At 43.6% G+C, this 16466-nt stretch overlaps 1 protein-coding gene across 1 annotated transcript in view; it reads right to left on the bottom strand.

The window, feature by feature from the left end:
* Window positions 1–16466, bottom strand: part of LOC116328006 (COP1-interactive protein 1-like) — a 33493-nt gene that overhangs the window by 5467 nt on the left and 11560 nt on the right. The window contains exons 7-18 of the mRNA XM_039603369.1: window positions 13028–13111; window positions 12861–12944; window positions 12449–12511; window positions 10064–10162; window positions 9908–9985; window positions 4213–4296; window positions 3930–4004; window positions 3738–3821; window positions 3586–3660; window positions 1214–1276; window positions 559–642; window positions 407–481 (exon numbers count right to left, since the gene is read on the bottom strand). Of these exons, the coding sequence (XP_039459303.1) occupies window positions 407–481; window positions 559–642; window positions 1214–1276; window positions 3586–3660; window positions 3738–3821; window positions 3930–4004; window positions 4213–4296; window positions 9908–9985; window positions 10064–10162; window positions 12449–12511; window positions 12861–12944; window positions 13028–13111 (948 nt within the window). The remainder of the gene's footprint in view (window positions 1–406; window positions 482–558; window positions 643–1213; window positions 1277–3585; window positions 3661–3737; window positions 3822–3929; window positions 4005–4212; window positions 4297–9907; window positions 9986–10063; window positions 10163–12448; window positions 12512–12860; window positions 12945–13027; window positions 13112–16466) is intronic.

Genomic DNA, 16466 nt, shown 5'->3' with positions numbered 1-16466 from the left:
AAACAAAAACACCGTTTTCAAATCTATCTGGGCTAGTGTGGACGTAGCCTTAATGAGCGACTCCTGAAACCTCAGGTAGGAGCTGATGACCGTACCTGCAGCACGAGTGTCCAGATGTTCCAGCTGTGTCTCAGAGGATCTCAATCTGACCTCCACGGCTGCACAACAAACCACTTTGTCATCGTTCACACAGAACTTCAGTTCCTCAGTTTCCTCTTTGCTCTAAAATGTCTACAGTTTGTACAAAGGTGTGACTTTAACCCTTCGCGTGTTACTTGTGTGCTCAGACAGCAGCTGTTCCAGCTGTTTGTCTCCATCTCTCAGCCTGGTGAACATCTCTAAACAGAAACAGCAGCTGTGAGCGTGCTCAGAGCGATTCTTACTGCGTGCTCTCTGACAGCTGTACCTGTGTTCAGGTCGCCCTGCAGGCTCGCGCTCGTGTTCACGCTTGTCTGCAGCTTCGTCAGTTTGGAGCTTTGATCTGAAACGTGAACAGTAGACAAACAAAGGCCCCTCACACACATACACTTCATTTGTCCGCAGCTTTCATTCATTTACCTGATGTTACAGTCTGCAGCTCGTGGATCTGATGCTCTGTGGAGTTTAGTTTAAGCTGCAGCTGCTTCACTGAGTCGGTCTGAGCTGGAAACAGCACAGGAAACACGTCACAGGTCTGACAGTGACACATCGAGTGTGAATGACAGGTTAGTCTCTGTTTAGACGCAGACGACACTCCGATCTCTGTCCTGGGAGATGATCCCGAGTGTGTCTGGCCTGAATGTTGTTAAACTGAAACAGAGACAGATGCTGCAACAATCATCAGCATGTACATGTGGTCACAGAGTGATGAACAGACTGACATGCTCAGTTTTCTCTGCACAGTCTTCATCTCAGTCTGAATCGTCAACACCACACAATCATTTTTGTCGGTGTCGACCAATCAAAGCTGTGGGAGGAGGAGCCGTTTGTTTTATCTCATCATTCTGTCAGTGTCCAAACTCACTGTTGTTTACAATCAGAGCATTTTCAAAATAAATCTTATTTCTTCGTCACTGAAGCATTTTTAAATTTTCTTCACTTTCAGCTTCAAAGTTCAGTGTTTGCTACATAAATTTGCAACAATTCACTCGGTTTGTGTGGATATAATGTTCATGTATTGCGTGAACATTTGCACAACATGACACTCTGCCAGTCTGAAAGCTTTGTGTGTTACCTGTGTGCTCAGCCTTCATCTGTTCCAGCTGTTTCTCATCGTCTCTCAGTTTGTTCATAATCTCTGTAAGTAAGTAAAGTAAAGTAAACATGGTTGATGGGTTCTTCAGGGAACCTTGTTAGATCCTGTAATGGAATTTCTTTCACTTATGTACTAATCACATTATTTTATTGTGTAATGAATTGGTGCCACTGGATTTTATCATGTCTGACACTCATACTGTAAGACAAATGGTGGGGGTCTATTTAGGAAGTTGGGGGAAGCAGACAACTCCACAGGAGGGAGAGTCTTTTGTCTCTTCGAGGACTCTGGGAAGGGAGTGTGAACCTTAAGGTGTGAAACAGCTGTGTACTGCCTTTTGTTCCTGGAGAAGGTATTTAACTGAGAGCCACACTACTCTCAGTGAGACTCTGCTGACCCTGCCCCGTGGTCATGCAGGCTCTCCACCAAGCTTGGTTTTCTGTTCTTTGTGTGCTTTGATTAAAGAATGTTAGCTACCGCTCACCGCTCATCTGCAGGCTTTATTTAAGTGGAAAACTTCCACAACAATCCTTACATCACTCAATGTTTCTCTCTGCTCTGGCTTACAATCAAATGTGGGCACACATGACTAAAGTATCCCATTAAACTTTAAACTGATCAAAGTCGTGGACCAACTATTGCTCCTCCACCTAATCACACGAGCCAAGGTGTGAAAACGGGTGTGGGTCACAATCAGCCATGGTTTCAGGTGAACCCACTGTGAGACCTAGCCCCACCCTATCATGTGATTTCCTGAAGTCAGGATGTTAGTGGGCGTTAAGGCATCTGGGAAGGATCTCATACTGGATTATAGATGGCAGACAGGTGGTGTCATAAGCCCCGCCCTCCGTTCAAAGATGGCCGTTCACACTGGACATAGATGCTTCTTTCACTCCTCTTTCAAACCATCTGTCTTCTCTGTCCAAAATGTGAACATTGGCATCCTTGAAGAGTGACCTTTGACCTTTAGATGCAGCTGGACTGCCGAGTCTTGTCCTGTGGAGGTGGCTCTTCTATGTTGTGGCTGTTTGGTGGCTCCAGTGTAGGTCTGAGCTCTGCATGGCTACGTTGTTGGGTTTGTGTTTGTGATGAACCAGCGTGTCTGAGTGTGTGTCTGTGTGTGTGTCTGAGTCTGAAGTACACTGGGTTGTCATGCTTGGAGAAGACTCTCCCAAGGACAAAAACTCCGAAACGCAAACGTCTTCAAGAAACTTAAAGCAGTCCAGGCGCTCTTCGTCCCAAACGACCATGACCGAGAACCTACACAGACACGTTTATCAGCGTCGAAAGCAGGTCATATATTTACTAGTCAAACTGAATTTTCTTGCAAGTATTGTGATAACTGTGGTGGAATTTTCTGTTAATAAAGTCTGCAGCAAAGTCAGCTGTGGTCAAGCCTTTTAATTATGAGAGAGCTTACACACATCAAACATCACAGGTCCACAGTCATGAGCGCTCTGACCGCAGAGGGTCGCAGCGTCCCTTTTATAACATCACACAAACTCTCTCTCTTTCCAGTTACAGCGCCCTTTCGTCCTTCTACACCCCAGCAGTCAGCAGGTAACAGAGTGAAACATGGTTAGGCCGAGCAGTTTTCACCAGATCATGCTGACACACACACACACACACACACTTCATCTAAGCAAACAAGGTCACACAAATCCTACAGTGACGTCCGAACAGCTAAATCTAAATGTGAGGATAAACTGGAGTTTTCCTCATTACATAAAGTCAGATGTTTGATGAATATGGAATAAGATGATATCACCAGACCAGGCAGGAAAACAGTGCTTGCAGTACTGTGGCCATGTGCAGTGAACTCAGGATCTCCTTCCCTTTGAAATGCACCACTCGCAGTCAGCTTGGTGCATCAAGAAGCACTAAGAGTTGCAATCTTCAGCAGAGACTGAGATGGACTGGAAATAACCTTCACCAGTGTGATGATGACTGTGTCAGTCCCAGTCAAACCACGGTTGTTGGCTCCGCCCTGTGCAGTCACCTTGTGAGGCAAAGTGCTCATACAGAGGTTGAGCACTCGACCTCAGGCTGACCAGTTTGCAGCCACTTAGTGAAATGCGATGTGGGCACCACCAAATGTTCCCAGACACAAAATAGTGCCCGCCTTCTTTTTTTTTTTTTTACTGTAGTGTGACGGAGCCATGAAGAGTTCCTCCGAGAACCAGCTTGGTTCAGAATGAAATCAAAGTCAGAGTGTGTTACTTGTGTGCTCAGACAGCAGCTGTTCCAGCTGTTTGTCTCCATCTCTCAGCCTGGTGAACATCTCTAAACAGAAACAGCAGCTGTGAGCGTGCTCAGAGCGATTCTTACTGCGTGCTCTCTGACAGCTGTACCTGTGTTCAGGTCGCCCTGCAGGCTCGCGCTCGTGTTCACGCTTGTCTGCAGCTTCGTCAGTTTGGAGCTTTGATCTGAAACGTGAACAGTAGACAAACAAAGGCCCCTCACACACATACACTTCATTTGTCCGCAGCTTTCATTCATTTACCTGATGTTACAGTCTGCAGCTCGTGGATCTGATGCTCTGTGGAGTTTAGTTTAAGCTGCAGCTGCTTCACTGAGTCGGTCTGAGCTGGAAACAGCACAGGAAACACGTCACAGGTAAACTGAGAGCAGCGGATTCAGAAACTGAAGCAGCTGCATGCTGTCACATGTTGCACCCTCAGATCACCTGACTTACCCGTGCTGGTCAGCTCCAGCTGCTGCACCTGACTCTTCACAGCCGACAGGTTTTCTTCCAACGAGGCTCTGACAGCTGAGAGGAGAGGAGACGATCCCAGTTAACCAGAAACTCTTCACCTGGTTTACTGGATCAGAGCTCATTTATGAACCCACGACTGGAGCGGAGATCTGATCATTGGACACAACATCTGGATCCAGCCAAAACCGATGAAACAAACAGGTTGGTGAACATCTGGAAAGGTAAACTGCTGCAGGTAACTCACACCTGTGGACCGACTCACCTGAGGTTTGTGTGTGCAGCTCATCCAAGCGGCGTTCAGCGTCACTCAGCCTGCTGCCGAGCGCTGAAGCGCCCGCCGACTCCACTGAAATTTGAGAACAGAAATGATGGACGGTCAGTGAAACATGTTTGATGAGCTAAAAGTCTGCTGAGGAAACACGAACGGCTTCAACAGTAATGTAAAAGAACCCACCCACCACTTTAATCACACTCTAGATCTTGTTTTAACATATGGCATAGAAACTGAACATTTAACAGTGTTTCCTGAAAACCCTCTGCTGTCTGATCATTTCCTGATAACATTTACATTTACAATAATTGATTACACAGCAGTGGAGAGTAGACTTTATCACAGTAGATGTCTTTCTGAAAGTGCTGTAACTAAGTTTAAGAATATAATCCACCCACTGTTATCATCTTCAATGCCCTGTACCAACATAGAGCAGAGCAGCTATCTGAACGCTACTCCAACAGAGGTCGATTATCTTGTTAATAATGTTACCTCCTCACTACGTACGACTCTGGATACTGTAGCTCCTGTGAAAACTAAGGCCTCAAATCAGAAGTACCTGACTCCGTGGTATAATTCTCAAACACGTAGCCTAAAGCAGATAACTCGTAAGCTGGAGAGGAAATGGCGTGTCACAAATTTAGAGGATCATCATTTAGCCTGGAGAAATAGTTTGCTGATTTATAAGAAAGCCCTCCATAAAGCCAGAACATCTTACTATTCATCACTGATTGAAGAAAATAAGAACAACCCCAGGTTTCTCTTCAGCACTGTAGCCAGGCTGACAAACAGTCAGAGCTCTACTGAGCCAACAATCCCTTTAACGTTAACTAGTAATGACTTCATGAACTTCTTCACAAATAAAATTTTTATCATTAGAGAAAAATTACCAATAATCATCCCACAGATGTAATATTATCTACAGCTACTTTTAGTACCATCAATGTTAAGTTAGACTCTTTTTCTCCAATTGATCTTTCTGAGTTAACTTCAATAATTACTTCCTCCAAACCATCAACGTGTCTTTTAGACCCCATTCCTACAAAACTGCTCAAAGAAGTCCTGCCATTAATTAATGCTTCAATCTTAAATATGATCAACCTATCTCTAATAATCGGCTATGTACCACAGGCCTTCAAGCTGGCTGTAGTTAAACCTTTACTTAAAAAGCCATCTCTAGACCCAGCTGTCTTAGCTAATTATAGGCCAATCTCCAACCTTCCTTTCATATCAACCATCCTTGAAAGAGTAGTTGTCAAACAGCTAACAGATCATCTGCAGAGGAATGGCTTATTTGAAGAGTTTCAGTCAGGTTTCAGAGCTCATCACAGCACAGAAACAGCTTTAGTGAAGGTTACAAATGATCTTCTTATGGCCTCTGACAGTGGACTCATCTCTGTGCTTGTCCTGCTAGACCTCAGTGCAGCGTTCGATACTGTCGACCATAATATCCTATTAGAGCGATTAGAACATGCTGTAGGTATTACAGGTACTGCAATACCTACAACCCTACAACCCTAACCCTATCTAATTTGTACATGTAAATGGAGAGTCCTCTTCACACACTAAGGTCAATTATGGTGTTCCACAGGGCTCAGTGCTAGGACCAATTCTATTTACATTATACATGCTTCCCTTAGGCAGCATCATTAGAAGACATAGCATAAATTTTCACTGCTATGCAGATGACACGCAGCTCTATCTATCCATGAAGCCAGGTAACACACACCAATTAGTTAAACTGCAGGAATGTCTTAAAGACATAAAGACCTGGATGGCCGCTAACTTTCTGCTTCTTAATTCAGATCAAACTGAGGTTATTGTACTCGGCCCTGAAAATCTTAGAAATATGGTATCTAAGCAGATTCTTACTCTGGATCAGGGGCAATTTCAGCCCATTTTTGGGGGTGCTTTGATTCATTTTGGGGGTGCTTCAGCACATTACACCAGGTAACCTGCAGTGTTGAAAACATGGTTTCCGACGATGTTTGCTACCGTACAATCCGTCCTCGTGTAGTAAATTCAGCGACATCTGACCGCCCTGTTGTTCCCACTGAAATGTATACAGCCTATTTAAAATCTAAAACTGAAAATTGTCCGTAGCTTCTGTTGTTGCCACTGTCCTGTTTGAAATGGAATGAGAGAAGCTGGTTATTTTGTAATATGTGCCGATATTAAACCCAGGAGCCACATTCAGGTGAAAGTGTAAGAACAAATGATCCATCAATAAAGGATAATGTTGGATCAGTGTTTCAATATTTATATCTTTTATTAGATGTTCATGTGGTTTGGTTATTTGCCTTTTGGTTGAAAGTACACTGAGAGAGGACTTTTTGTTAGTGATCTTAATGGTATTTCTTCATATTAATGTAATTTTTCATCTATTTGAATACAATCCATTTGTGTATGATTGTCAGTCCAAAGAGGGAGAGAGGAAAGTAGAAGGTCAGGAAGAAGCAGGTAAGGAAACAGACAGGGAACAGTGACAGGCACAACAGAAACTGTTAACCTGCTTGAGAGAGTTGACCACCAAAATGTGATAGACAGATTTGCCAACCTCAAGGTGAGGCACACAGGTTAAAATAAAATAAAAAAAAATCTGCAGAGCCATAGTAGTATCTGCAGTAAAGATGTTTTCATACATTGTACCATAGGCAAAGTTACCTCCATTTTTATAATTTTTCTATCAGTATTTTGTACATTTGTACATTTCAAGGACTCTATTTTTGGAGTGTATTTTTATGTATCTGTATTATATTATACATACACATTAAAAGTGAATCTCTGTCCAAAAAATGCTCTGTTTACTTCTTACTCACTATGATCATCATTCATAATTTTCCCCCAGTAATTAAGGTTAGGATATGTATTTTTTTATTCCAATCCATTCTTCTTTAGCAGCATTTAAATAACCTTCATCAGATTTGATGGTTTTGTTACAGACTTTAAAAAAAGTGTTTTGCTTTTCTTTAACTAATGTGGGGATTAAATTGTGTTAAAATGTACAAAACAGTGATGTCATGTTTTGTGAGGACCCAGGTACAGAGAGACTTGATGCATTTAAGAATCTTATGATTTAATAAAGAAATTTGCAGACTTGCACAGAGATGGTAAAATTATGATGACTGATAACGGAGATGAAGACAACAGAGGATGAGGACAGGGAGGAACAGGGGTTTAAATGCACCAAGGAGACAGTCAGAGAGAACTCGGGACAACTGGAGACATTTAAGGATGCAGGGACTGACAGAGACGGGGAAGAAGTCTCATCGTGACGAGTAAAGATTATCTTGCCTGGCTGGGCAGCTCTCTGGGTGCTCAGCACCCCCAAAGCTCTGGTCCTAGAATCGCCCCTGCTCTGGATGGCATTACCTTGGCCTCCAGTAACACTGTGAGGAACCTTGGAGTCATTTTTGACCAGGACATGTCCTTCAACGCACATATTAAACAAATATGTAAGACTGCTTTCATCCATTTGCGCAACATCTCTAAAGTTAGAAATATCCTGTCTCAGAGTGATGCTGAAAAACTAGTTCATGCATTTATTACTTCCAGGCTGGACTACTGTAATTCATTATTATCAGGATGTCCTAAAACTCCCTGAAAAGCCTTCAGCTGATCCAAAATGCTGCAGCAAGAGTCCTGACAGGGACTAGAAAGAGAACAGATTTCTCTTGTTTTGGCTTCCTTCATTGGCTCCCTGTTAAATCCAGAATTGAATTCAAAATCCTGCTCCTCACATACAAGGTCTTAAATAATCAGGCCCCATCTTATCTTAATGACCTTGTAGTACCATATCACCCTATTAGAGCACTTCGCTCTCACACTGCAGGCCTACTTGTTGTTCCTAGAGTATTTAAAAGTAGAATGGGAGGCAGAGCCTTCAGTTTTCAGGCCCCTCTTCTGTGGAACCAGCTTCCAGTTTGGATTCAGGAGACAGACACTATCTCTACTTTCAAGATTAGGCTTAAAACTTTCCTTTTGCTAAAGCATATAGTTAGGGCTGGACCAGGTGACCCTGAATCCTCCCTTAGTTATGCTGCAATAGACGTGAGGCTGCCGGGATTCCCATGATGCATTGAGTTTTTCCTTTCCAGTCACCTTTCTCACTCACTATGTGTTAATAGACCTCTCAGCATCGAATCATATCTGTTATTAATCTCTGTCTCTCTTCCACAGCATGTCTTTATCCTGTCTTCCTTCTCTCACCCCAACCAATCACAGCAGATGGCCCCGCCCCTCCCTGAGCCTGGTTCTGCCGGAGGTTTCTTCCTGTTAAAAGGGAGTTTTTCCTTCCCACTGTCGCCAAAGTGCTTGCTCATAGGGGGTCATATGATTGTTGGGTTTTTCTCTGTATGTATTATTACAATATAAAGCACCTTGAGGAGACTGTTGTTGTGATTTAGCGCTGTATAAATAAAATGACATTGAATTATGATTATGTGTCACAAATAAAATTTGAATTTGGAAACAGAGCATTTATTCTAATTGGACGTGCTTTGGTCACTGTAATTTGTTAACTTTGAATAAAGATGCTGGTGCATCCTGACAATGTACTAAACATCAAATGGGCAAAGTACACAACAGAAGCCAAACTACTTTGAAATAAAATGCATCTCGTCGTCTTCCCTGCACTGAAAATATCCACCTAAAAAGCCTGCACTCAAACATTGCTGGGTTTTACCCCGTTGTCCCCACTGAACAAAAACACACACTGCTCATGAAAGGCAGTCAAGGCTCTGCTACCTGCGCTTCCATTTCTTTAAAGTTCAGGGATCATAAATGTGCAACATCTTAATGTAGCACGCATCACTGAACATAACTTCAACAGTTACACCATCACACACACTTCACATGCACTGAAGATGCAATAACCAGCAGCTGATATCTCCACACCACAAATAGACTGGAACTGAATTATTAAATGGGAAACAGTCCTCTTATGAATGAAGAGTGTAGGGTCTACCTTACAGTATAAAGCGCCTTGAGGCGACGGTGGTTGTGATTTGGTGCTGTATAAGTAAAACTGAATTAAACTGACTTGAATTAATAAAGGGGAAAAGACACTGTGCACCCTTTCCCTGCATTTCACAACAAAGATGGCAGTGTGTGCATTGGTAGGTTGCCAGAGTTCTCCTGAGGGGTTTAAAAGCTAATACCCTGCAGGGATAGAGAGGTTCACTGTGAAATAATGAGGCTGCTAAACTAGCCTGCAAATTCTTGCACAGTGGGAAACAAAAGTGAGGCGACTGTTGTAGTGATTTGGCGCTGAATAAATGAGATTGAATTGAATTGGGACCAGTGATGGACATGCAGTTCTTCTAAACCCAAACAATCACTAACTTCATCCACCAGCTGGAAGCTCCGAGGCTGAAACTGGAACAACTATTCCCCCTGAGGCGTTTTTCCTGTTCTCCCTTCAGGAGCTCAGTCTGAGATCTTTTTTCCCCTTGTCTTTCCTCATATTGGGTATTTCCATCGTTCTTCCTCTCGGACCTCTTCTCCATGTGATGTTTGTGTAATGTATGTACGGTCTGAAGGGTAAGATGGCGCTGGAATCCTGGCACTTTAACCCAATTTCCTTCGGGAACAATAAAGTTTAATGAAATGAAAATGAAATCTCTCTGGACTCTGATCTGAAATCATCCCCTTCAGGTAAACGCTGCAGGATGAATGGATGCTGTACCTGGTGAGGAGCTGAGCAGCTGCAGGTCTGAAGCTGGTTTCAGCATCTCCTGGAGTGACTTCAGTCCACCCCGCAGAGCTGCAACAAACAACACGCCCACCCGGCAGCCGTCAGTGTCACTTGGCAAATGAACAGCTGATCAATCAGCTGACTCACCTTCAGCGTCAGAGCTCAGGTCCTCCAGACGGGCGCCCAGTCGAGCCTCCAGCTCCAACATGTCAGGCGTCAGAGACGAGGCGTTGGAGGCCGGAAACTCTGCAAAGTGTCGACATGCAACATTAAAGGCTGCTACGCTCCCACCTGCAGACGCTCAGGACGACGCTCGCACAACAATCACTCGTGTTTACATCAGACCAGCTGTGATGGTTTATTCAGTACACACAACAAAGTCTCCGACGACCAGGGGTCCGTTCTTCGTACCTCGCTTACTACATCCAAGATCAAATCATCGCGCTAACTTTGAGCTCGCTAATCCGGTTCTCCGAACACACCTGTTGTTGACGATTAGTACAGCTGGATGAAGTAATCTGAGATCACTGGGTGGCTTAAAAGGGGCTACGCATCGATAGTAGAAACATTGATCGGCAACCCTGTGATTGGTCGGCGAAGATGTCGAAGGAGCGCGCTCAGTATTTCACGGCAGCAGAGCAAGAACTCTTGATTGAGGGATATCAGGAGTTTCAGAGTTTAATCAAAACGCAGGGGAACACTGCAAAGGCTGCAAAAGCAAGGAGAGAGGGCTGGCAGAAAGTTGCTGACAAATTACACTCGTAAGTGATCCGTGATATTACATTATATCATGTGATATTATATTATACCATATTATATTATATTACATCATATCCTCTTTCACATTAGAGCCACAACAGGACCCACTAGAACATGGGAAAAAGTAAAAGTGAAATATAAGAATATTCCACAGAATGGTAATATTTATCACTTATATTGCTTTTAGTCTATGACAAGAGACCCTGAAATAATCTGTTTGTTTATAACAGCAACCAAGAAAAGGGCAGAGCAAATAAAGACAGGTGGTGGTCCTGCACCCCTCGTCACACCCCTTTTGTACTGTGACATTTATTGACATTGTGGGGTTTTTTTGTGTGTAGTTTGACATAACACTCCATCACTTTTACCTGTTCCCATGCAAGGGGTGACTGAAGCATGCACAGTAAGTCGGGAGTAAGTATATACAGTACAGTAAGTATATTATATATATATATATATATATATATATATATATATATATATATATATATATATATATATATATATATATATATATATATATATATATATATATATATATATATATAGAGAGAGAGAGAGAGAGAGAGAGAGAGAGAGAGAGAGAGAGAGTAAGTAATAATACCCTGACGGAGAATCGATATCTCTCTATGAGCACACCGTCGCGCTGAGCTAAAGGATCCTGTCTATCCCGCAATATACGCTAAATTCTGTAAACTCTCCTTATCAATCTTGCACCTTCCTTGCTCAAGCAGTACAAACGGACAGGACATGGCTGCGACAGACTTCCCAAATCCACCTTCGCTTTTATAGCCGTGGTCTCTCATCTTGATTGCACGCAGTAATTTACTATTACTACTCTAAAATATGAATTACATCTGACATGATCTACTACATGTAATAGAATGATTAATAGTACATTTCCTTTTTTCGGAAATGACCTGTATGTATCTGTATGAAATCAATAAAAGAATCAAATACATTATCTTTAGTTACATTGATAATATTTATTTATGGTAAAACAGTGGCGAAATATCGCTGTTGCTTTCGTATAAATGCAGCGGACATACCTGAGTGGCGCGATCTAATCCTGTTTACATAAAGTAAACCTGCTCCCGAAAGCAGGTTTACGCTTCGGATCTGTTGCTATGACAGCAAGTCCCAGATGAGCTTCGGAGAACCGAACGATCCAAGATCACGCGAAATCGTCAACATTCAAATCCGGCTAACTTACTTAGCGAGGTACGAAGAACGGACCCCTGAGAGGGAGCGAACCAACGCAGGAAACAAACAAACAAACAAACAAACAAAAGGTGATTTAAGCAGGTGAGACGTGAAGAACACGTTCTTATTTAAAACGGTGGGTGGGGGGAAAATGAAATGTTAGTCGGAAAACAACAACAGCGCCCCCCAGTAGTGATGGTTTAAACCAGGGGTCCCCCAATCCCAGTCCACGAGGGCCGGTGTCCCTGCAGGTTTTAGATCTCACCCTGGGTCAACACACCTGAATCACATGATTAGTTCATTACCAGGCCTCTGGAGAACTTCAAGACATGTTGAGAAGGTAATTTATCCATTTAAATCAGCTGTGATGGATCAAGGAGACATCTAAAACCTGCAGGGACACCGGCCCTCGTGGACTGAGATTGGGGACCCCTGGTTTAAACATTCAGCGTCAGTTACAAAAATCACCTTTAAAAATCTCTGACAGGAGTTTTGTTTTTTTTTTTTTTAAAGGTGATTTCTTAAGTTCAAGCCGACACTCGAGTCAGCAGGACAGGAAGTGAATCTGACCTGAGATCTGCCGCCTCAGCTCCTCCATCAGACTCTCGGCGTTACACAGTCTGGCCGCCAACACTGAAAATGAGCGAACACACACAGGAAGTGCGTCTTTAGACATGACTGCTCGACAAAATAAAACACTGGAGACTTTTAGTTTGAAGTTTTTTCTGAGGAAGTACACCTGAATGTCAGTGTGAGCAGCACCCCCCAGTGTGCACACTGCGTCACCTGTCAGTACAAACACCACTTCCTGTTTTTCATCATAAGTCTGGCTCACAGCCTCAGACTGTATATAAAAGATGTACACCCTTGTATGTCCATCTTTAAATAGAGTCAGTGGGACTCCCTGCTTCAAAGAAAAGTTGGTTAATGTATGAAATTAGAACAAAGTCACCAGATAGAGTGAGTGCTTGATGATGATGACCTGCGTTCTTCCTCCTCAGCTGTTCCACGGTGCTCTCGCTCGCCCTCAGTCTTGTCTGCAGGAACGGCAACTCCGCCGCCAGAGCTGCAGACACAGCAGTAACCCAGTGTAAGGTCCACACACCTGCGAGCCGGCTGTTCAGTTGACGACGAGGGTCCGAGACTCACCTGAGTTCTTCTTCTTCAGGTCATCCGTCGAGCGCTCGCTGCTGTTCAGCCTGGACTGAAGCTTCGACACGTCGGCGGCTCGAGCTGAGGGACGACACAGGACATCAGAACCACCTCGGACTCAGAGGTTGAAGAACCTGATCCAGGACCGGACCCAGGTAAGGTTTGGTCCTGGATCCAGAATGGGACTCTGACCGGACCCAGACGAGATGGCATAAGTACTCACGTTCTGTACTTAAGTAGAAGTACAGATACTGTTGGAAATACTGAGAGCTCCAGCAGATTGTCTTAGTGTGCAGGCTGTGATCAGCTGAGCTGCTGCTCTCTGTGGATGTACACACCTGGATTTAACCAGAGGTGAGCAGATGTTTTGTGAGTTGTCCATCCTCTACACTGACAGCCTGCTGTTCATGCTCTCTTTTTATTAGACAGCCACTGTGCACCAGTCACACACTGTTCTTTACTTTAAACCATCACAGTACAAACTAACCTGTTTATCCTGCAGAGGATTTTCATGCAGCCTTTAGTTAGTCCCTCTAACGCTAAGCTCTCACTACAGCTCCAGCTTTGCATCTTCTGTCTCTTGTTATGCGACAGGCTCTAGTGATTAATAAACAAACAGGATCCTTGCATGTGTTTCTGTTTAGGTTCAAAACAGTTTGATGTGGAGCGCGATGGAGTGAACACGCTTTCTTCAGAGCTGCTGCACATTCCAGTGTAAATTGCATCAAAAATATGTACCTAAGTTACCATTCTGCTCTTAAAGACAATCTAAAACTTTTAAACAAAGTCCCTACGGATACAAATCCAAGAAAGTTGCTTTTATGGCTGCAAATCTACGGAGATACAAATACGAGGCTTCGTCGATGGCTAAGACCAGTGCAGCCGTGGGTAAAAGTTGTGACAACACCGCTAGCCAAACACCCAAGTCGGCACCGATAGCTAAAATGGATGTGGCAGACCTCAAGACGGATATTCTTACTTCCTTGCGACAAGATATCTCCGCCATCATCCAGCAGGAAGTCAGGACTGCTCTGGCTGACAGCTTTGACTCGTTGAAAAGGGATATCCAAAACGTGAAGGCAGAAATCAATAGCAACACTACCGCCATTTGAGCCGAGCTGGACCAGGTGAAAGCTAACGTGAAATCTGTCGAATTGGTCTGACGAACTGGTGGCTGTACAAGAGACGATGGAGTCCCTCACAAAAGAGGTGAAAGCCCTTAAACAGAAATGTGAAGACCTCGAGGGACGGATGAGAAGGGGAAACATCCGGATTATCGGTGTGACTGAAACCCAGGGATCCAGCTCTCTGGCGGCGGTCTCTGCGCTCCTCAAAGAGGTGTTTCAGCTTGACAGAGAAGTCCGCGTGGAAAGATCTCATCGTAGGCTGACTCAACGGAGACCCGGGGATACTGCACGCACTATCATTGCTAAATTAAACAGCAAAGGAGATGTGGCGGACATCCTCAGGAGAGCGCGCAGAGGAAAACTACACTTCAACGGAAACCCAATCAACTACACGCCTTTCACTGCGTGAGGAAGATACTCCACGATAGACCGGGAGTCCGCTTTGGCATCCTTTACCCTGCCAGATTCCGTGTCACTTACAACAACGTTGAAAAGGAGTTTGTGGATGCCGCCAAAGCCATGGATCATGTCAAGGAAAACATACTTTCTCCAGCCATGCTGAACCATGACTGTCTTATCCCCTGATCCAAGGTGGAAGGTAACTCGGAGTTCTCTATTTCAGTAAGCTACATCACTGTGCCTGATCATAACTAAGGCGTGCAGGGCCTGAGTTTCAATATTGTTCTAGCAGACAGCACTGAGATTTGTTGGTGGCACTGAGACTGCTCACCCAGCAATTTTCCCCGAACTTCAGGTTATCATTCCATATGAAGACATCTAAACTTGAGTTAGCTGCACTCGGGGTCCTTTTGACTTTCTGTCCTGCTGTTGCTATCCCAGTTCTGGTCCCTAGATCTCCCGGGGATCATTTGATGGGTAAAAAACTTATGGTTTATATATTAGTTTCTGGTTTGATGGTTCTTTTTGTATTGCCCTATGCTAAGCAAAACCTTGGGTCATCATCCAATCCAATCCAATCCAACTTTATTTATATAGCACTTTTAAAAACAACAAAGTTGACCAAAGTGCTTTCCAAAACATGAGTAAAATAAACAATAAGATATACAATAAATAAGATTAAGAAAGTAAAAGATTAAGAATGACCAACAGCTGACTAAAACTGACTACAAACTGACTCTGATAATACTCCTAAAAAGCCTTTGAAAAAAAATGTGTTTTTAAAATGATTTAAACCTTTCAAGTGTTGGGGCTGACCTAATATGGAGGGGCAGTTTGTTCCAAAGTTTGGGGCCACAACAGCGAAAAGCTCGGTCCCCTCGGTGTTTCAGTCTCGACATGGGGACAGCAAGGAGTGACTGGTCAGATGATCTGAGAGACCTTTGTGGAGTGTATCGGTGTAGAAGGTCTGACAGGTAAGAAGGAGCCAGGCCATTTAAGACTTTAAAAGCAAGCAGTAAAATTTTAAAATGAATTCTAAAATGGACATCATGGAGTTCAAAATTATTTGTGTCTCTCAGATATCTCTCAAACTTAACCCTAAACAGTCAAGATGGAGTTGCTTAGAGTCACGTGATGGAGCGTTTGGGAATGGCCGCACCATAGAGAGTCTCTGACCCCCGTCGACCCTACATTAGTTTTAAAAAAGTTAAATGCTCCCAAATAATACATTTCCTCACTGCAGTGACTTGCTAGATCTGTGTCCTCGAATTTATTGAGAGTCATGGCCACAGGAACTAAGACGAAGAGCTTGCAAACCCCAATCTCCACGATGGCGTTGGGGGGGATGAGATGAGCTGAGAAGACAAGACTTTATTAATCCCTCGGGTGGGTTCCTCTGGGAAATTCGGTTTCCAAAAGCACAGCACCGACAGAAGTTACAAAACGTGAGCAGAATATTATATATACACACACACACACACACACACACACACACACACACACACATATATATATAAATGAAATATACGAAAGGGATAAATAGAATAAATAGGAATTGCACATTTCAAGTATTTAAGTCTATTGCAAGTCTATTGCACCGTTGACTATTGACTTATAATAATAATGGATTGGATTTCATATAGCACTTTTCAAGGCACCCAAAGCGCTTTACAATGCCACTATTCATTCACGCTCACATTCACACACTGGTGGAGGCAGCTACTGGTGGAGGCAGCTACTGCTGTAGCCACAGCTGCCCTGGGGCAGACTGACAGAAGCGAGGCTGCCATATCCGGTTGTTCAGTGATGACGTGACGAATCCTACTTCCGGGCCTAAAGTAGTCTGCGTTTAATATGGCTTTTGTGTTGTTAACATGTTTAATGCTTTGTATTTTCTTCTATTTAATCTC

This window comes from Oreochromis aureus, linkage group 19, assembly GCF_013358895.1.
Source record: "Oreochromis aureus strain Israel breed Guangdong linkage group 19, ZZ_aureus, whole genome shotgun sequence".
Classification (NCBI taxonomy): domain Eukaryota; kingdom Metazoa; phylum Chordata; class Actinopteri; order Cichliformes; family Cichlidae; genus Oreochromis; species Oreochromis aureus.
This window is presented reverse-complemented; position numbering and strand designations above follow the sequence as displayed.